The 22,880-nt window shown below is 32.1% G+C and overlaps 1 protein-coding gene and 1 pseudogene across 2 annotated transcripts in view; one reads left to right on the forward strand and one right to left on the reverse strand.

Moving 5' to 3' along the window:
* Positions 1-22,880, forward strand: part of Dnai4 (dynein axonemal intermediate chain 4) — a 110,865-nt gene that overhangs the window by 36,633 nt on the left and 51,352 nt on the right. The window contains exons 7-8 of one of the 2 annotated variants that reach the window (XM_047539735.1): positions 6,123-6,272; positions 18,305-18,499. In XM_047539735.1, coding sequence (XP_047395691.1) covers positions 6,123-6,272; positions 18,305-18,499 — 345 coding nt within the window. The remainder of the gene's footprint in view (positions 1-6,122; positions 6,273-18,304; positions 18,500-22,880) is intronic. The other variant, XM_047539741.1, reaches the window with a different exon arrangement.
* LOC124976800 (ATP synthase subunit s, mitochondrial-like) lies at positions 4,156-4,767 on the reverse strand (annotated as a pseudogene).

Consider the following 22,880-nt stretch of genomic DNA (forward strand, 5'->3'; position numbering starts at 1 on the left):
AAACTTAGACACTTGTACTAGTATCATGCAAGAGACTTTAAAGAAATTGTAAGAAACAAAAATGTATATTAATAAAAGGTCAATCTATAAAGAAGATATTACAATTATAAATACACCTAACTAGAAAACCCCAAAAGATAAGAAGAATAGACACAGTTGGAGGATGAAATACACAGTTTTATAATAATGGTTTCAATATTCCGCTGCCAGTAATGAGCAGTTAGACAAGATTAATAGGGAAACAAAGGATTTTAATGGCAATAAACCAACCAAAATAACAAACATGCACAGAATACTCCACCTACAAACAGCAGAATACATATTTTCCTCAAGTTTACATGCAGCATTCTTCAAGATAGACCATTATATTAGGACACAAAACCTGGGTTGATAAAATTATAAATTTTGAAATCATCTAAAGAACTTTTCTGACCATAGTATAATGAAACTAAAAATCTATAACAGATGGAAAAGTGGAAAATTCATAAAATATGTAGAAATCAAACAACAGTGGGTCAAAGAAGAAAACACAGGAGAAGTTGGAAAATACTTTTAGACAAATAAAAATGAGAATACAACATGCCAGAACTTATGGAATGTAGTGAAAGCAATGATAGGGGGAAATTTATAGCTTATATAGCTCTGTGGTAGAATGTTTGCTGCTTGGTATGTGTGAGGTCCTGGGTTAGATCCCCATTACCACAAAAAAAGAAAGATCTCAAATCAGTAACCTAACTTTATACCTTAAGGTATAAAGATCGAAAACCTACAGAAGGAAGAGAATAATAAAGACTAGAGTGGAGATAAACAGAATTCAGAATAGGTAAATTTTTAAAAGTTGATACTCTGAAAATTGACAAAACTTTTGCTAAACTGACCACAAAAAAAAGGAGAGATGATTCAAACTACTAGAATCAGAAGTGAAAGTGGGACTCCTGACCTTCCCAAAACAAAATGAATTATAACAAAATACTATAAATAATTGTATGCCAATAAATTAGATAACTAAATGAAATGGACAGATTCCTAGATACCCACAAAGTTCCCAAACTGACTCAAGGGAAAATAGAAAATCTCAACAGATGTATGACAGATGTAGTAGTGTGGATATAAGACATCCCCCCAAAGGTCTTGTATTAATGCAGGAATGTTTAGAGGATTTAATTGGATTGTGAGAGCTGGAACCTAATGAGTCCATTCTAGTTTGAATGGACTGGGTGGTAACTAGGCAGGTGGGGCATGACTGGAAGGGTGCATGTACCCTTGGTTCCTTCCCCTCTCCATCCCTGCTTCCTTGCTACCTGGAGGGGAGCAGCTTTTCTCCACTGGGCCTTTCCTCTATGATGTACTGCCTCACCTTGGACCCAGAGGAATGGAGCCTTATGGACTGTGAGACCTCTGATACCATATAAACTTTTCCATATACCAAATAAACTTTTCCTCCTCTGAGTCATTCTTGTTAGGTAGTTTTGGTGCAAAAGCTTACTAAAACAACAAGAGATTGAATTATCCTATCTTTGATAGGATAAACCCTATCAAAGAAAATCTCAGGACCAAATGATTTCACAGGTGAATTCTACCAATCATTTATAGAAGATTTACTACAAATCCTTTCATAAATGTCTCCCAAAGATGGAAGAGAAGGGAACATTTTGAGACTCATGAGGCCAGCATTACTCTGATGCCAAAGTCAGATAAAGAAATTGAAATAAAATACAGACCAATGTTCCTTATAATTATGGATAAAAGCATCTTCAACAAAGTACAAATAAACTCAGTTCAGCTGCATATTAAGTGGATTATACACTATGATCAAGCAGTGTTTATCCCACTGATGTAAGAGGAGGTCAACATAGAAAATGTAATATGCAACATTAATGGAATTAAAGACTCCCCCACACACATACACAGTTACCTGTCTGGATTTTTCTCTGTATCTAGCTTGCCATTACTGCTCTTAATTTGGTTCTTGATCTCCTTTCCATTAGTTGTCTTTAGATAAATTGAAGAAACTCAATTATTTGAACTACCATCTTTATCAGAAATAGCTATTACAATTGTCAGGGGAAATGTCCTCCTCACTTTAATGTGAACCTTTTCAAAAGTAATTTAGCTAAATTAATAATTTCTAACCCCTCTCTGTACCTTATTCACTCATTCCCAAGGAAGGAGAAGTGACTAATCTGAAAGAAGTGTTTAGGAAAATGAATTACAGCTCAGCCCCTTCCAGGTTATTTAGTTATGATTCTTCCTTTGCAGAAAGCATACATTCTGATCTCATCCCTGTGGAAAAAGATTGTTGCTTATCTAGCTGTGCAGTTACTAGTTTGCATTTATTGTCTATATTCTGAAGGAAAGAATTAGTTAATCTGTTTAGCTATAGATTTAAGACCACATTTTTCAATCAACCTTACCAGTAATATTTTGATCTCCATTTCTGCATCTATCTTGAAGTTTCATTCAAAATCAGGAAGAGAAGACATGTGCTTTTATTTTATGATAAAACCTTACTATTTATTTGGTTGTATTTTAATTATTTAGTGTAAATATTGTCTTTAATATTTAAAAATTTTTTTAATATGTAAAATTTTTTTACACATCCCACTAATATATAATATACATATATGTGTACACATATATGTGTAGTATAAAGAAACAATTAATTCCATGTGCTTTATTAGTCAGCATAAGAAATAGAACAACCCTAATTGTTTAGAGCCCCATGGACACTCTCCTATCACAACCCATTTCCCACTGGACAAACCTTAGACTAACCCAGAAATGCTAAAAAAAAAAGTATAATTTAAAATAGTTTTTTCTGAAACCAGTTAAAGTAAGCTGCTTTAATAGTATATAACCATAAAACTAGAAAATGCAGTCATATGTTATTTATTACCCTTCTTGAACATAATATTAGGGCATATAGCTTGAGATTTTATTTTTAAGCAGCTTTATTGAAATATATAAATTTATTTATTGATATATATAAATTTATTTATTAATGAGGTATATATATTTGATATACAAAAACTGAACATTTTTAACATATAATTTGATGGGTTGGAAGTTTTCTATTTCTTTTTTTTTTTCATCATAGAAAGTGTTTGTTTTACAATAATTTCCTGTCAAGTTTATATTCAATAGCTTAACGTTCAAATCAAACACAGAAGTCCATAAACAAATTGGCATAAACAATAATAGGATCAGAGCTATTTCATGTAGGTAAAAATAAAGACTTGTTTTATCTATTTATGACATTTTTATTACTGTTTTCTACATATAAATTGACTTATGTGTTTATACTTCTTTTTGATGTCCCTTGGACTCATAGGTGGTAGCATCCAAAATAGTCAAGGCAAGAAAAACTAGCCTCTGATTGATGCATTACAATTCTCTGTTTAAAGCAATTTTTTAAATTTAAGTAAAAAGTTCAGTGTGACCTGCTGGTCTTTACAATTGTTATCCTCTGTTCTGTTGCAATTGTCAGAACTATTCGGTCAACTATCTATATCCAATTTTAATGAAACACCAGCCTAAACTTGTAAGATAGATGAACCAACAATATTCATTCTAAGAAAGGGCATATACTATCAAGAGCACAGGAATTCAGGGTCATGAGAAAGGTGTGCAAATCCTGGGAAGCAATATGAAATGCACATCTCCACTGACCACTATGCATAATTGATTCAATGAATCTGTAATTTAGCTTCCAATTTTTCATAATTGTGCATTTATAGCAATATGCTTCAGTAATTCTAAAGTTGTAATATAAATTGTTTTTAACACAATAAAGAATATCTGAATCATATAGTTAAATCACTTTAAAGAATTCTAAGTCAACATATCAGGAGACATTTAGTATATTGATATTTATATTGTATGAGGAATATGTTAGTATTAAATTGCCTCCTCATTTTCACTTTTCTTAAAATGATTTAATGTACATAATTTCTCACTTCCAACTTAGGAACATTAGTGAGTCACATCTAATATTTGTCTTCTATATATGACAGACTCTCTACTTCTAAAATGTTATGAAATAACATTTTTACAGTTCTGTTGATGATTATATAGTATTTGTTGCTGTTTAGGATCAACATTTTCAAGTGATCCCTCATTATTAATTAAATAAGACACTTATTGATTCTTATTATTTTACTTCAAGTGCAATTTTAGTTCCAGAGAAGGCAATACCATCTTAAAGACTTGGACAAGATTTTCTTTTTCTTTTTCTTTTATTCCAGGAAGATCACTTAAAAACAAATACCTGAGGTTTCTTAAATGACACAAAGCAATGATGCCTTTTTCTGTGATATTCCCACAGGAAATTATTTATTTCCATTTCCAGTAGGCTTTTTTGTAATTTTTTAAGTTGACTAAGCTTTTGCAAACAGCCGTCCTCAATATAATGACACTTGCATAGTGTTATTTTTTCAACATGCTCTAGGCCTTCCATGTAATCAAATCCAATGCTCACAATACAAGAGTTGGTGGCATCAATCTCTTGAATCTTGTATTTTTGCAGAGGGCCTGTTGGGAGGTTGTTGTAGTCCTTCTGCCACCTTTCCTGGCCATGGTAGTGCACCCTGACCACACAGCATAATAGCCATTCAGACGCAGCACTGTTGGGGCCAACATTCCTAATGCGTTCATAATCCACTTTATTAAACACTGCATTCAGCCAACCCCAGAAGTATCTGGAATCACATGACCAGCGAGTTTCTTTAAGTCACACAGCTGCTGGGAAATTTTTCCAAACAGCATCATTTGATAGCATCGCAGGGATGGGGGAGTGAGCTAGCATTCACTGAAGTTTTCTATTAAGTTAAACTTATTCAAACTAAAATCAGCAATCATTTGTTGTTTTCAAATAAAAATGTTTTAAATCACCCTAATATCTTGCACTGCTAATTTGTAATATGTATATTAATTTGTGTAGCAATTATATTACTAATGACTGTGTAACAATATATTCCTAAATACTGAACTTACCAAACTTTCAGGTAAAGGCTAGAAAAAGAAAGGTAATTCAATATTCAAGGATATAATTTCTTTCTTAATTCTCTTTATAAACATGGAAATTGTACCCTTTCCACTTCATTAAAATATACTAATATTTATTCTTTGCATTACTCATTAGATGCCATTAAGGAAATTTCATTAAGATAGAAATATTATGAAATTTTGAGTTTATATTCTTACCCATTGAAAACATTAGATATCAAAGCTCCTTCATTTTATATTAGGAAAACTATAGTTTTGGCAATGAAGTAACTGCATTTGTTAGGTCCAGATTCTATGTTTAATTTTTAAGGAAAATAATTCTTTGTTAAAACACCATCCTTTAGCTGAAAGTTAGAAAGTTTAGCATGTAGAACTACATCATTTGTAATCAGTGATTTAAAAAATTGCTAAAATGTGCTACACATCAGCAGTAAAAGGGGTTGGAGCTTTTAAAATTATTATTTGAAATTAAATAATATGCCCAGATTTTGTTTGGGGACCATTGTTATTTTAGATTATATGAATAAATTTAACAAACTTATAAAGTTTAAAAAGAGAGATAACCATACTACTCCACAAATTTCTTGAAAACAGAATCTATCATTTTCTAGATAAGTACAATCTTTTCATGTTAATAGGAATATAAGGAATTTTACTGGATAAATGGAATCATTTGCTTTCAAATAAACAGATCTGTAGAATATTACATGTTATATCTTAACCATAATATGTATGAACATAAAAATTTTATGACATTATTGTCCAGGTCCATATCACTGAGTGGACCTATAATAACAGACTGCTGATATTATGCCACATAAGCTTGGAGAAGAGGAAAAAGAGGTGTGGAGATAAAAAATGATAGTAAGAATAATATGGAGCTATCCCTAAAGCACTAAGGTATTTGTAGATGCTAATAGTATGATAACAGAGGATTTCTTGAGGTAGCCTCATGAATTTTTTCTTTGTCATCTTTATTCACTTTTTGCCATTATTTTAAAAACAGTAATTTTTTAAAAATAAATACTTGATATTCTTAGATTTTGCTATGACTGATTTTGTATAAAACTGATATATTAGTTTAGTTTCAGATCATTTTTTCCTTTCTTTCTCTTTAGGCATGATGGCCACTACCTGGGATTTGTTCGATTCTTATAATGCTCTAGAATCTTTATCAGCAAAACAATCTTCAGTTAAATCAGGTAGTAAAGCAAATGTACGTCCTAAAGATAGGGACCAAAGACTGACAGGAAGTAACATGGAAAAAAGTAAGATTTCATTTATTTCAGTTTTTTGAGTGATGCTTTCACATTATATATGTGTGTGTGTGTGTGTGTGTGTGTGTGTGTTTGTTTTAATCGTTGATGGACCTTTATTTTATTTATTTATTTCTATGTGGTACTGAGGATCAAACCCAGTACCTCACACATGCTAGGCAAGTGCTCTACCACTGAGCTACAACTCTAGCCCTTTCACATGACATTTAAAATTGTTTTTCCAGCAATGACAAAGTTTTCTTTCTGATGGAACATTAAAAGTACAGTTTTTACTCAGTAATAATGCTGTTATTCTATCACACTTCTTTAAACTCTGAACTGAAGGTTTTATTTTTTCTTAGATATCTGCTGAGATTTCAAACTTCTTTCTCCAGTGCCTCTTTACTTGCTTTTTACACTTTCACATGATTTCTATCATTTTTTTGTCTTCCTTTCTTTCTACAGATTTTATATATACATACACATTTAAAATGGAGATACATTAATGGGACTCTTAACTAGAGGCAATTTTATCTGTACAGGGGACATTGAAAATGTCTGGAGATATTTTGCAGTGTCATGACTATAAGAGCATCTTGTGGGTAGCTGTCAAGAATACTGCTAAAATTTTTTCAGTATTCAGGATAGCCCCTACAACAAAGAAGTCCTAACCCAATAATCAGCTACCAGGGTTAAGAAACCTTGCATTATAACTTTAGCTTTTAATATTCTAAGTTTTAAGATAAAATGTTATAATTAAGTACACAAAATTGTAACTTTCTAAGCACATTTGCAATATGGAAAAGTTTTTTACCATGTCCAGGTATAAAAAGTTTGTTAAGCTCCTTTGTTTTTTAAATTTATTTAGCAGTACAAGGAATTAAACCCTGGGGAGTTCTACCACTGACCTAACCCTTTTTATTTTATTTTTGAAACAGGGTCTTGTTAAATTACAGAGGCTGGCCTTGAAGTTGAGATCCTTTTGCTTACCCTCCTGAGTAGCTAGTATTATAGACATAGATCTTTATGCATGGCATTCACTTCCAAATATTTTGTGATTATCTAATTTTATTCTACCTATCCTGCAGAGTCTTCTTCTTGTAAAATTATATTATTGCATTTAAGGAATTGTCCTTATTTCAGAATAGCTATAACCTGACAAAATTTTTGTAAAGTTTTGACAAATTTTCATAAACTTCACTTTCACTGATTTTGATCCGAAGACAAATGTAAATTTGAAAGTTCCATAAGTCAGTAAATAATTTGAAACATTGTTTAAAGAAAATTGATGAATTCCAGAAAATAGCTACTTTCTAATTGACTATATTTCCTTAAGCAATTTTAGATCCATAAGACCTTTTAACTTGGTCTTTTTATCTTGCTTAATCTTTTATTTTAATCTAAGCTTCCAGTATATGACCTATGTTCTTTTTGACCTATGTTCTTTTATATAAATGTATAATCACATTTATATTCATGTAGACTATAACTATGTTTTAGTCATAATTATTTATAGTGAATTATAGTTTTCTCAGAGAACAAGGAAGGGAAGAATGAATTATTAGTTATCAAAAAAAGAAACATTCGTTTCGTTGAACATGAATGTCCATACAATATGTTTGATTTTAGAAGTTAAAAAAACTACTCAGAAAAATCCAATCTTGGACTGAGAATTACACTGGAATTTCAGATTAGATATGTATATTCCACATCCATTAAGCCACTAACCCACAAAAATGTGCAAGTGCAAAGTCCTCCCACTATAAGTATCAGTTTGTGCATCTTTAATTTCATGTGTGTATGAATGTGCTTTTAAAAGCAAAAAGGGATACTAAAACCATATTCAATAACTACAGTAGAAAAACAGAGATATACTTTATTCTAATGCTTTATTTTATTGTTATGTCCAGGCAAGGACATAGGGAAAACCAGAATTATGAGAAGAGGGAAAATAAAAATATATCGGCAACAGAGTTGAATGATCAGGTTTATTGAGATTGTAAATTCAAATGAAAACTTGGATTAAATCACCTCTAAATTCTCTTTTGACTCAGATTTTAAAGTATAAACAAATTTTAAAAGTTAAATATGGTCTATATTTGGCTTAAGAAGCACTTCAGTGCCATTTAAACTTTGTACAGGTTGTGTTTTAACTTACTTATATTTGGTCTGGGAAATGGGGAAGTTCTATAATTTTAATCTTTGAATGTTAAGACCATATCTCAGTTCAAAGAGAAAAAAATCATTTTCTCTCATGGGCTTTTTTTTTTATTTCCCCCCAAAATAGGGCTTTAGAGTTAAAGGTTGATTAATAGATTTTTCTAGTACATTTTTAATTTTATAGAAAAATTGAGCAGATCGTTCTGAGAGATCCATGTAAACCTTCCATTCCTTCATGTCAAACACATGAACTACTTTTAATATCTTATATTGGTGTAGTTTATTTGTTAAAATTGATGGGCCAATATTGATACACTATTAACTAAAATCCATAGTTTACCTTAAAGTTCATTCTTTGTCTTAAACAGTTCAGTATAGGTTTTGTGTTTTTTGTTTTTGTGTGGTTTTTTTTTGTTGTTGTGCTTCCGCCCCCCCCATTGAACCCAGAGGCACTTAACCACTGAGCTATATCCCCAGCCTTTTTTTTTTTTTTTTTGTATTTTATTTAGAGATAGGGCCTGGCTAAGTAGCAGAGGCTGTCTTTGAACTCATGCTCCTCCTGCCTCACCCTCCCAAGCGGATAGGATTACAGGTGTGGACCACTGCACCCAGGGTTCTGTGTATTTTGACAAATGCATGACATGTGTCTACCATTAATTTCATACAGAACAGTTTTACTTACCCAAATATCCCTTGTACTCCATTTTTTCATCATTTTCCCTGCTCCAGGGAAATTCCCTAATAATCACTGGTATTTTAGTTTTTTTTGTCTCTATATTTTTCTTTTCCAAACTGTCATAGAGTTGGAATCATACAATATATATAGCCTTTTCAGACAGACTTCTCTTACTAAACAATATGTACTTAGGGCTCATCCATGTATTTTCATGATTTGACAACTCATTTATTTTTATACTGAATAATATTACATTGATGTACCACCGTTTTTTTTGTTTTTTTTTACTAACTGAAGAACTTTTGATTGCTTTCACTTTTGAGTCATTATAAAGAAAACTGTTATAAACATTTACTTACAACTTTTTATGTAGACATAAGTTTGCAAATAAGATTAGCTAAATACCTAGAAACAAATTGTTACACTGTATAATAAGAGGGTGTCTGGTCTTTTAAGAATCTACACTTACAAAATAGTTGTGTCATTTTGCCTTGGATACATAATGAATGAGCATTTCTATTGGTATTCATTCTTGCTGGAATTAGTATTTGTTATTTCTTCTGATTTTAATAGATTCATGATGGTATCTTGTTTTAATTTGCAGTTCTCTAATAGCATATGATGTTGAACACCCTTTTTTTTTTTTGGTCATGTATCTTCATGGGTCTTCAGCTGTTTAATACAATTTTAAACATTGTTTAATTTTAGGGAAGGGTTCTGTATATAATTTGGATGTTAGTCTTTTATCGGATACATGTGTTGAAAACATTTTTTCCCAGTCTGTCATATGTCTTTATTTTCTTAACAGGGTTTTCCGTAATCAAGCAGTTTTTAATTTTGATAAACTCCAATTTGCCAACTTTTTCTTTTTTGGGTTGTGCTTTTTTAGCAGGGGTGGGGATACTGGAGATTGAACTAAGGGTCACTTGACCACTGAGCCCTATTTTTTGTATTTTATTTTTTAGAGATAGGGTCTCACTGAGTTGCTTAGTGCCTCACATTTGCTGAGGCTGCTTCGAACTTGCGATCCTCCTGCCTCAGCCTCCCAAGCGCTTTTGATGCTGTATGAACTCATCACCATTTTCTTCTATGTTGTCTTTTCTGCATTTTACATTAAGGCATAAGGTTCATTTCTGTTGGTTTTGCAAAAGCTTTAAGTTCTGTGCCTGAATTAATTCTTTCTGCCTGTTGATGGTTGCATTGTTTGTTTCACATTACTGTAATGAAATAGCTGAGGTAATTAGCTCATAGTAAGAAAAAGTTTATTTTGGCTCATGGTTCTGGAGGTTTTAGTCAAAGATAGGGTGAACCTGTTACTTTGGACCTCTGACAAGTTGGCACATCATGGCAGGAGCAGCAGAGCAAATTGCTTCCTTCATGGACTAGAAAACAAAGAGGTCAGAGTTCCCAAATCCCCTTCAGAGGTACATCCCCTTCAAGGACCTAAAGTCTTCCCACTAGGTTCAGCTTCTTACAGGTCCTCACACCTCCCAATGCTGCCACTCTGAGGAACAGGCTTTAACACATCAACCTTTAGGAGACACTCATCGAAACCATAGCAATGTCCAATTGTCCAATTGTTCTAGCACCACTTATTGAAAATACTTTCTTCTCTCTATTGATAAATTGCCTTGCTCCTTTTTGTCAGACGTAAGTTGACTTTATTTGTGTGGGTTAATTTATTGGCTTTCTGTTCTCTTCTGTTGATCAGTTTGTCTATTATTTTACCAATATGTCTTCATTACCTGTATGTAGTTCATTCAGGTATTATCAGTCATCTGACCATTTTTCAGTATTGTGTTGGTCAGTCTTTGTCTTTTATTTTTCCTTAGAAACTTTAGAATCAATATTGATATCCACAAAATAACTTGTTGGTATTTTGATCGAGATTCATTAAATCAGTAGATATGTTGGGAATAATACAATACTTTAAAATTATTAAGCTGTTCTATGCATGAAAATTTATTTATTTAAATATTTAATTTTTTATTCAGAGGAGGAAGTAGAGAGAGTAAATTTGGACAACTATTTCTGAAAGTTTGGATACATAGAGAAGGCATGAGCTAGAGCAATGAATGACTAAAGGGAGGAATGGGGGGACAGGAAAAGGTATTTAATAATTTGTTTATATTTTTGCTTAAGATTCTGTATGCTTTTTGTTAGATTTATGCCTAAATATTAATTAGTAAGGCAAGGTAAGCTGGCTTAGAATTGGCTACTTTGAGCACTTTCAATGAGTTCTGAAACATACGGGTTGCCCCTTATTATCTGATAGCTGACAATCAGATAATTAGGGGTGGGGAATAGTGGTCCTGAATGTGAAAGCTTGATGGTAGAGATATGGTATTTGGTTGTTTGGCTTCTATAAAAAAGATATCCCATTATATGAGTTCCTTTACTGTCTCTGGGAATTGGCTAACCTCAGTATAGCATCTTGCCAGGGTAAGCAAGGCCTCAAGATATCAAAACATCAGTCTGGGGATGTATTTTAGTGGTAGTTTCTGCTTAGCATGCACAAGGCCCTTAATACCATGTACATACACACATATACACATACACACAGAGTAATCAAAGCCTCAAAGACAAAAAAAATTGATATTTTTATGTGTTGTATCTTACAATCCATAAATATGTATGTTTCCCATTTATTGAGATCTTCTTTATTAGATTTCTTTTTATTAGTTTTTTTATAATCTCAGCATTCAAACCCTGTACATGTTTTATTAGATATACACTTACTTTTAAGAAATTTTACAGTAACTCAATTTTTAATTTTGTATCTACCTGTTCATTGCTATTATATAGAAATATGATTGATTTTACATATTTATCTGATATCCCAGATCTTGCTGAATACATGTATTAGTTCTAGGAGTATTTTTGTAGATTCCTTGGGATATTCTACGTAGATAATTATATCACCTGCAAATAGGAAAAGTTCATTGTTTTCCTTTCTGATCTGTATGCCTTTTATTTCTTTTTCTTACCCTATTGCCCTTGCTAGAACCTCTATTTCTGTATTGAATGAGAGTGATGCAAGCAGGAATTCTTGCTCCTGATTGTAAGAAAACATTAATTCTTTCTCTATTGAGAATAATGTTAACTATAGTTTTTTTTTTTTTTTTTCGTATAAGCTTTTTATCAAGTTGATGAATATCCTGTCTGAGTTTGGGCCACTGTAACAAAACTACCATAGACCTGGTGGCTTATAAACAACAGAAATACATATTTTTTATGGTTCCGGAGATTGGAAACTTGAAATCAGAGTGCCAGCATACTTGCGTTCTGTTGGGTGCTCTTGTTGAAAATTCATCTAATATAATTGCTGCCTTTGCATCTATTTTTGGACCTGACATAAGTTATTTAAAACTCAGTTGTACCTCATCACCTTTGGCTTAATGAAGGCTTTCTTTCCCTGTATGATTGTTTGCAAAACAGCACAGATCCCAAACCCAGTATACTCCATAGCTATTGGCTATTATAATACCTAATCTTCAACACCAGAGTCACGTAAATAAACCAGTTTTTGGACATGTTCAAATCCATAAGCCCAGTGGAAAAGACTAAGTGATAATACCCAGAACCTTAATAAAGTCATAATCTTGCTGGTCCTTGCTCCTTCCTCACCTGCTGAATTTCCCATCAGTCTCTAGTCAGTGCCAAAAACTTCTTGAGACCTGCAAGTGATAAATTTCTTCTATTTTGTATACTTTGATTTCACCCAACACACCTGAATCTAACTTTCCCCATGGTCAGGGGATGTCTCATAGAGAGGAGGGGGTACCTTAGTTTTTCAGCATTCTTGACAGAGAACCCAAGACCAAATTGGAAGGAACTCACACTAATAAAAATTTAATAGTCTTTATCTAGACTACAGCTGCTGACTTCTTGTTATATCCTCATGTGGTAGAAAAATAGCAAGTGAACTCTCTGGGGGTGTCACATCCTCATGACTTCATTATTTTTCCAACATACGAATTTTTAGATACACAGACATTTTGGTCTGTGACATCCTCTCTATTCCTATTTTTTCAAGAGTTTTTTCCATGAATATGTTATGGCAATAAATCACCAACTCAACCTTAAAGCAGGAGACAGAACCATCTTTTTTTACCAGCTGGAGGTCTGGATTCACCAGCTGGTAGGATGGAGGGGCAGGCTAAAATCTACACCCTTCAAACCCCTCCAGGAGTTAGAGAACACCTTTTATACCATTAGTTCATTAATCATAAGTGGCTGTTGCTGTGATTCAAAATTACAAACAAACATCATAAGATCTAAAATCATAAGCAGAAGGGGAAGTGGGTCAAAACGACCCTAGTTGAGTACAAGTTAAAAAAAATGGTTACTAACATCTAGACAATCATTCTCTGACAGGGTACATTGTCCAAGAAAAATGGGAACCAAAAAGAGAACAATTTTACATTGTATAAGAATTGCTATTTTCTGTTGCTAAACATGCTATGCTAAGCAACTATTGATGGGTACAGAGGCAGGGTGTTCCCATGGGAGAGGCATTTCCTACATGACATGGAGTCTCAGGGTAAAATGGAATCTGTTTGGTCATTGCCCATGTAGCCTGACCCATAACAAATGGATATTGAATTTGATCAAATACTTTTTCTGTACTGATTGATATCATCACATAACTTCTTTCCATTAACCTGTTAATTTGATAGATTACATTGATTGGGTTTTCAATATTAGAGCATTCTTTCATTCTGGAATAAACTTCAGTTGCTCATGATATATAACTTTTTTTTTATATATTGCAGAATCCCATTTGCTAATTTTTTTAAGGATTTTTATTTCTATGTTGATGAAGGATACTGGTATGTAGCTTTCTTTTTCTTTTCCTTTTTTTTTCTTTTTTTGGTACTTCTCTGTCTGACTCTTATATTAACTTCATGAAGACACCATGGCACATGCCTGTAGTCCCAGTTACTCAAGAGACTGAGGGAAGAGGATTACTTGTATCCTGGAGGTTGGGGCTATGCTAGGCACATACTGTGGCCCTGTCCCTTTAAAAAAAAAAAAAAAAAAAAGGTATTAGGAAGTATTCCTTCTTCTTCTGTTTTCTAGAAAAGATTGTATAAAATTGGTCTTAATTCTTTAAATGTCTGGTATAATTCTGTAGTGAAAACCTCTGCCTAATGATTTCTTTTTTGGGAATTTTTAAAATTAAAAATTATATTTTCTTAATATTCAAATTATATTATATTGGGTGAGTTGTAATGGTTTGTATTTGTTAAGTAGTTTCTTATTTTCATCTAGGTTATCAATATATGTAATATAGAGGAGCTTTTAGTGTTCTCTTATTATTCTTTTAATATTGGCAGGGTCTATAGCATCTCTTATTTCATTCCTGATTTTAGCAACTTGTCAGTTTTTCTGTAGGATTATTGATTTTATTGATCTTCAAAAGAACTATTTGTTTTGCCGACTTTCTCTGTTGTTTTTCCACCTCCATATTAATTTATTTCTGATAATACCTTTTCTATTCCTTTCCTTTTGATTGCTTTGTTTATTTTGCTCCTTTTTTTGGTCTTTGTTGTTGATTGGGGAGTTTAGATTATTGATTTGAAACTTTTCCTGTTTTCTAATACATACATTTATGCTACAAATTTCCCTTTTAACACTGTTATATCTGTGTTCCACAAACTTGGATATGTCATGTTTTCATTTATATTAAATATATTTATTTTTTTTATTTCCCTTACAACTTCCTTTTTGATCCATAGATTATCTGGGGTAATTTTTTTTTTTTTTTTTCCTTTTTGTGGTGCTGGGGATTGAATCCAGGCCCTTGTGCTTGTAAGGTAAGCACTCTACCAACTGATCTATATCCCCAGCCTTTTATCATACCATTGTTTATTTCTCATTTGATTCCATTGTGATTGAAAAACACATTATGATCTCTCTTCTTTGAACCCAGTATGACTTATCTTCTTTTAGATGTAGTAAGATTTATTTTATGGTTCAGGAAGTATATTCTATGGGCATTAGGTAGAGAGTTATAGAACTGTAATCTCGATTTTTTTAAGTTGGTGGTGTGGTTGAGTTTGTCTATTTTATTTCTAATTTAGTATCTTTTTAGTTTATTGGATTTTGGATTTGTCTGTTTCTCCTTTCAGTTCTGTTGGACTTTTGCTTCACCTATTTTGCAGTCTGTTTGTTCTTCATAAACATTGATTATTGCTACATCTTCTTGGTGCAGTCATTATATAATATTGTTATGTGTTTCTGGTAATTTTCATTGCTATGAAGTCTGTTTTATGATATTATGATAATGACATAGTCTCTCCTGCTTTCTTTTGGTTAATGTTTACGTGATACATATTTTTCCATCCTTTTACTTTCAACCTATCTATATTACATATTTGAAATAAATTTCTTGTAGGCATCATATATTTGAGTCATGTTTTTAATCCACTATTTGCTGATTTCTGCCTTTGAATTTGTATATTTAGACCATTTGTATTTAAATATTTATTTATATATTAGCCAGTAAATCTGCCACTATTTGTTTTCTTTTTGCTGTCTTTATTTTTTTGCTTCTTCTTTATCTTTTTCATGCCTTCTTGCTGGTTATTCAATATTTTTTATAATTCCATTTCAATATTTACATTTTAATTTATCTCTGTAGCTTTTTTAGGAGTTAACTCCATATATTACATTCTATACAAATAACTTATCACAGTCTACTAATGCCAACATTTTACCAGTTCAAGTAAATGGTATCTCCCTATTTGCTTAAATATTTCTAAATATTAGCTATTAAAACACTTAGATAATTAGATAAGGAACTACATCAGACAATGTAATTTTTTCTTCAACCATAAACATCTCAAAAGCAGAAAGTTATATTTTATTTACTCACATTTTAATTTTCCTCATTGTCCTTTTCATCCTCTCTGATGTTCCAGAATTCCTCCTTTTCACATTTTCTTCCTGTTGAGAGGAATTTCTTTAGCTATTCTTAGGTTTTTTTTTTTTGTGTGTGTGTGGGAAGAGACAAACTCTTTTAGTCTTCTTCAGTCTGAGAACATCTTTATTTTCTCTTTATTTTTATAAGATACTTTCACTGGGTATAGAATTCTGGGTTGACAGTTCTTTTCATTCAACATTCAAAGATTGTTTGCTACTTCCTTCTAGCATTTCTGGTTTCTAATAAAATCCCTGCTGATAGTCAAATTATTTTCCCTCTATAGATAAGGTATAATTCCTCTTTCACTGCTTCTTAGATTTTTTTCTTCTGTTTTCAGTAGTTTAAATATGTTTCTTGGTGTGAATTTCTTTGGGTTTATCCTCCTTCAGGTTCATTTAGTTTCTTTAATCTTTTGTTGTTATTTGCCAAATTTTGGAAGTTTTCAGCTATCATTTCTTTAGATGCTTTTTCAATCATACCTTCTTTCTCCTCTTCTTCTAAGATGCTAATGATATGAATGTTATATCTTTTGTTATAGTCCCATAGCTCCCTGAGTCTCTGTTCACTTTTTTTCACACTATTTTTCCATTTGATTCTTTTTATTTGCTAAAATGCTCTATTCCTTTGATGATACTTTCTATTTTTTATGATCCAAGTATGTTCATAAATACTGTTGAGACATTTTTATGATGGCATTTTGATGATTTTTTTTTTAACAGATAAGTTCTACCATCTCTCATTTCAGTGTTGGTGTCTATTGATTTTTTTTTTTTTTAATTCAAGTGAGATTTTCTTGGTTCTTGGTATAATGAATGCCTTTCAATTGATGCCTGGACATTTCAACTATTGTTAGGAGGATCTGGATCTTTTTTAAATTTTTCATTTTAATAGTTTTTTTGTTTGTTTGTTTTGTTTTGTTTTTTTATTTTTTGTCACTATGCTAGCAGAGGAAAATGTGAGTCATTGCCTGATTACTTCCAAGTGGGAACGGAGGTTCAGGTTTTCCATTTGGTTTCCTTTTTTCCTCAATACTACTGAGTGATAATGGAATCTCTGGCTTCCATTGATACCTTTGTGGCCTTATTACAGTGTAGTAGGCAGAATTCTGGTCCCCCAAATTTGTATACCTCCCAATCCCTGGAGCTTCAGAATGCCATAAAAGGATTACTTTACATGGTAAAAAGGCTTTTCAGAGGTGATTACGATAGGATCTTCAGTTGGGGAGATTATCCTGGATTAGCTAATTGGGTCCAATCTAAACATGTAAGTACTTAAGACTGGAAGACCTTTCCTAGCTGTGGTCTGGGACAGAGATGTAATGACAGAAGAAGGTCTAAGATGCAATGTTTCTGTCTTTGAACATATGGGGAAGGTTGTGGGAAACCTCCAAGAAACTGGAAAAGTCCAGGAAGCAAATACTTCTCTTGAGTTTCCAAAATGACACATTGTCTTATCAACTTCTTGGTTTTGGTTCAGTGACACCTGTGTCAGACTTCTAACTTACTGAACTAGAAGACGGTAAATTTGCATTGATTAAGCCACTATACTTTGTTATAGCAGTAATAAAAAACTAGTACAGTAGTGTTCCCATAAAACAATCTTCAAATCAGACTTGTATATAAAGACTGATAATCTTATTTCAATGTGAGTAAGAAAGTAGAGAGATACTGCTATAGTTTGGATGTATTGCCCCAAGTTCATGTGTTGGAAACATAATCCTGAAATTTATATTAATGATATTTGGAAGTATGACCTATAGTAAGTAATTAGATTTAGATGAGATCAATGATAGGATTAGTAACTGTGTGGGAGTTGAAGACAAACCTGAGTGCATGCTTCCTGTCTCTGATCATGTGATGCCTTCTGTCATGTCATGAAGCAGTAAAAAGACCCTCAACAGCTGCAACCCCTTTACCTTGAATTTACCAACCTTCAGAACTATAAGAAATGAATTTATTTTCTATATAAATTACCCAGTTTGTGATATTATGATATAAGAACAGAAAACACACTAAGGCATGTACAATTTACTTCAGGAGCATATCATTACTTAACTTTTGAAAAACAGCATATTTTTTGATGATTAAGAATTCCAAAATTAATTAATATGTTTATATAGCATTTGTTTATACATAAAATATTTTAATCAGTGTCTGTTGAAGTTTTTGGAAACTGGAGGAAAACAGATTGAAATGAAAAAAATGTCATTTTTGAATTTTTAGAATGTGTGAACCATCTAGTATTATTTAGATATCATTGCATCATGTTTGTATGTTGCAGATAGTGAAGCTAGTTCTCTAATGGACATAGAAAATGTAATTCTGTCTAAAATTCATGATGATGAAGAGGACCACTCAGATGCAATATTAAAATCTGACAAGTTTCATCAAGATTTATTTTTCATGGAACGGGTTCTAATGGAGAATATATTTCAGCCCAAACTTGCAGCTTATCGTCAGCTTCCTATTTTAAGAGGTATTCTTTAAAATTGATCATATTTAGATAAGCTCAAATAACTTAAGAAAAATTAAGTGGTATTCTTACATATTTCTAAATGTAATCTCAAAACTGGGTTATTAGAGAACATTTATATAGTTTTCAATACTAAACATGTAAGTAGCAGTAAAGTCCAGGTTAGGGAACCAACAGAAGGTTGACCCTTAGATTCAAAACTTCATAAGCATCTGTAATGAACTGAATAGATCCTCTCAAAAAAGAAACAATATATGAAAAAATGTTCAACTTCTCTAGCAATTAGAGAAATGCAAATTAAGATTTGATCTCACTCCAATCAGAATGACAACTATCAAGAATACCTCACAGTCCACCCTTAACTTTGCCTCCTCTTTGCCTGCTGTGTTCAAATATGGATTAGGACATATTTCTTTCCTGAAATTTTTCTTGATCCTTCAAGGCAAAGTTAATCTTCTATGTAGTTACATCAAAAAGTTAGATTATAAAATAATATGTATAATGAATGGTTGTAAACCATTTTGCCTGGGTACTTGTAGAAAAATATTGACAAACTATGTTCCTCTTTTGTGTTAGGTTGATATTTAAAAATTTTCATCATATTTGTAAAATTTCATCCTGTATTTAAAAAGTTATATAGTTGCAATGTAGAGTACCCTAAATATTGACATTTATAAAACAAAACTTTCGATCTATCATTCCTTTAAGTGCATTTAGTAAGCAAAAATACCATAGCAACTTGAATACCAATACCTTAACAACACAGAGAATGTAATCATCAATCCTGAAGATTACCTTGTGCTTCCAAATAAGGTTTACCTGCTTTCAGGTAGGAGTCAACCTGATTTCTGTCACCACAAGTTAACTATCCCTATTTTAACACATCATATAAATAAATGGGTTTGAATAGTAGGTATTCTTTTGAATCTGGTTCTTTTACTTAACATTGATGTTTTTGAGATTCATCTAGGTTGATGTGTATATAAGTAGTTTGTTTTTTTTCAATATTGTTCCAGTGTATGAATATACCATAACATCTTGTTGATCCTATTGCTGGAAGTCTGAATTGCTTTCAGTTTGAGGCTATTATATATAAAGTTGCTATGTGTGTTTTTGTGTGAGTCTTGTGGTAGACATGTTTTAATTTCTCTTATATAAATACCTAGAAATTGATTTTTTGGATTGTTGGGTAGATGAATGCTTACCTTTTTTTTTTTTCCCCAGAAACTATGAAATACTTTTCCAAAGAGTTATACCACCTTTCATTCTCACAAGCAGTGTGTTACAGTCCCTTGTTGCTACATATTCTTGATAACAGATGATGTGATCCTTTTTTTTTTTTTTTTTTTTTTTTCCCTCTTTCAGTACTGGGGATGGAACAACCCAGGAATGCTCTACCATTAAGTTACATCCCTAGCCCTTTTTATTTTGAGACAGGTTGCTGAGATTGGTCTCAAATTTGTGATCCTCCTGCATCAGCCTCCTGAGTCATGGGATCACCAGCATGTGCCACACCAGGCTTGACTTTGGCAATCTTTTTAATGTTGTCCTGAAAACTAATAATATTGAATACTTGTTCATGTGATTTGTTTTGGTCTTTTGTATATGTTTTGTTTAATATTTGAATAAAACTTTTGCCCACTTTAAAATCAAGTTGTTTCTTTTTTAAAATCATGTTGTAGAAGCTTACCTTTATATATTTTGCATATAAGCCCTTTGTCAAATACATATATTGCAAATATATTCTCTAATTCTCTGGCTTGACAATTTATTCTTTAAAAATATCTCTTGATTAAGCTGGGGGTATAGCTTAGTAGTAGTGTTTGCCTCGTATGTGTGAGGTCCTAGGTTCAGTCCTTAGCAATGAAAAAAATTCTCTTGATGAGCATATTTTAATTTTGATAAAATATAATCTATTAATTTTTTTTAAGTTAATTCTTTCCATGACCTCTTTCTCTGCCCCAGGGTTTCAATGATGCCCTTTTAGGTCTTTTTTTAAAAAGCTGTATAGTTTTGCTTTTATATATTATATCTATTATCTATTCTGATTTTTTAATGTTTTTATTTTTAATAAATTTTATTGTGTATATTTAAGATATACAACATGATGTTATGAGATACACATATATAGTGAAATAGTTATTTGGTAAAATAAATTAATGTCACATTATCTATTTGAAATGTTTTCGTGAGTAGAGTAAGGTGAATTTCAAGTTTGTTCCCTCCCTCCCTCCTTCCTCCTTCTGTCTGTCTCTCTTTCTCTCTTTCTCTGAGCATCCAGTTGTTTCAGCATCAATTTTTCAATTTTTCATATTTATTTATTTATTAGAACTTTATATTGATACTTAGTAGTTGGGTTTATCCCAACAGACTCATGCATGGAAATTGATTTCAGTTCATGATCCCCCCCCACTTTTCTATCCTCCCTCCCCTCTCCCATTCTTCTTTCTTTTCTCTACTTCAGTTCCTTCTACTCGTCTAGTAAGTTATATTTGATTGGTTTTTTATATTATTCTATCCTTCCCTCTCCTTTATTTTACTCTAGCTTCTGCATATGAGAGAAAACATTTGACCTTTAAATTTCTGAGTTTAGCTTATTTCACTTAGCATTATACTCTCCATTTTCTTCCATTTACCAGAAAATGCCATAATTTCATTCTTTTTTATGGCTGAGTAGAACTGCATTGTATATATAGACCACAATTTCTTAATCTATTCATCTACTGATGGGCATATGGGTTGATTTAATAACTTAGCTATTGTGAACTGTGCTGCTATAAACATTGACGTGGCTGTTTCACTGTAGTATGATATTTTAGATCTTTTAGGAAAATACTAAGGAGTAGGATATCTAGGTCATATGTGATTCCATTCCTAGTTTTTTGCAGAATCTCCATAATGCTTTCTAGAGTGGATGTACTATTCTGCAGTCCCACTAGCAATGTACAAATATATCTTTTCCCCATAACCTCGCCAACATTTATTGTTGTTCATATTCTTGATCATTGACATTTTGACTGGATGGGATGAAATCTTAGTGTAGCTTTGATTTGTATTTCCCTGATTGCTAGTGATGTTGAAAATTTTTTCATGTATTTGTTGGCAATTTGTGTTCTTTTCAGAAGTTTCCATTAAGTTCTTTTGCCCATTTATTGATTTTTAAAAAAACTTTTGTTAAGTTTTTTGAGTTCTTTATATATTACAGATATTAATCCCCTATTGGAGGAGGCTTGCCAAGATTTTGTTCCATTCTGTAGGCTCTCTCTCAATGCTCTTAACCACTTTCTTTGCTGTGCAGAAGCTTTTTAGATTGATGGTATCCCACTTATTGATTCTTGATTTTATTTCTTACACTTTGGGGATCTTATTAACAAAGTCAGTGCCAGCACCTATATGATGGAGTGTTGAACTATGTTTTATTCTAGCAGTTGTAAAGTTTCTGATTTAGTTCTAAGTATTTTATCCATTTTGATTTGAGTTTTGTACAGGCTGAGAGAGTGGGATCTAATTTCATTTTTCTACATATAGCTATCCAGTTTTCACAGGACTGATTTATTAAAAAGACTGTATTTTCTCCAAGATATATTTTCGGTACCTTTGTCAAATATCAGATGGCTAGGATGTGGATTTGTGGTTGTGTCTTCCATTTTGTTCCATTGGTCTTCATGTCTATTTTGGTGCCAATACCATCAGCATAGTTTGGGGGGGATTAGGATAGAACTCAGGGATGCTCAACCACTGAGCCACATCCCCAGCCCTATTTTATATTTTTATTTAGAGACAGGGTCTCACTGAGTTACTTATCACCTCGCTGTTTCTGAGGCTGGCTTTGAATTCACAGTCCTCCTGCTTCAGCCTCCCAAACCACTGGGATTACAGGCATTCACCACCAGGACCCATGAACATAATTTTTAAAACAGTATTTTTATTCCCCCATTAATTTCTTTGACACATGGTCCAAAATCATATTACCACATAATAAGTTTATTTCTGCCTTCTATCTTGCTATTTTTATTCTATAGCAATACATACTATATTGTTTACTGTAGCTTTATAGTAAGTTTCAGTTAAGAGTACATTTGTAAAACTTTTACCACATGACCTTGACTATTCTAGTTCCTTTTTATTACCATATATGTTTTATGGATCAGCTTGTCAGTTTCTACCAAACCTTGCCAAGATTTTGACTTAAGTAACATTGAATCTTGGATCAATTTAGAAAGAATTGACAGCTTAATAATATTTAGTTTTTAATTTATGAACATTGTTTCAACATTTGTTTAATCTATGATCATATTATTTAGCTAAGACTTTTAAAATATTAGCAATTAAAAATATTTTCAATGTGCTGGCATTGCTTATCTTGTTAAATTAGCCTTTGATG

The sequence above is a fragment of the Sciurus carolinensis genome, chromosome 1, assembly GCF_902686445.1.
Source record: "Sciurus carolinensis chromosome 1, mSciCar1.2, whole genome shotgun sequence".
In the NCBI taxonomy this organism is placed as follows: Eukaryota; Metazoa; Chordata; class Mammalia; order Rodentia; family Sciuridae; genus Sciurus; species Sciurus carolinensis.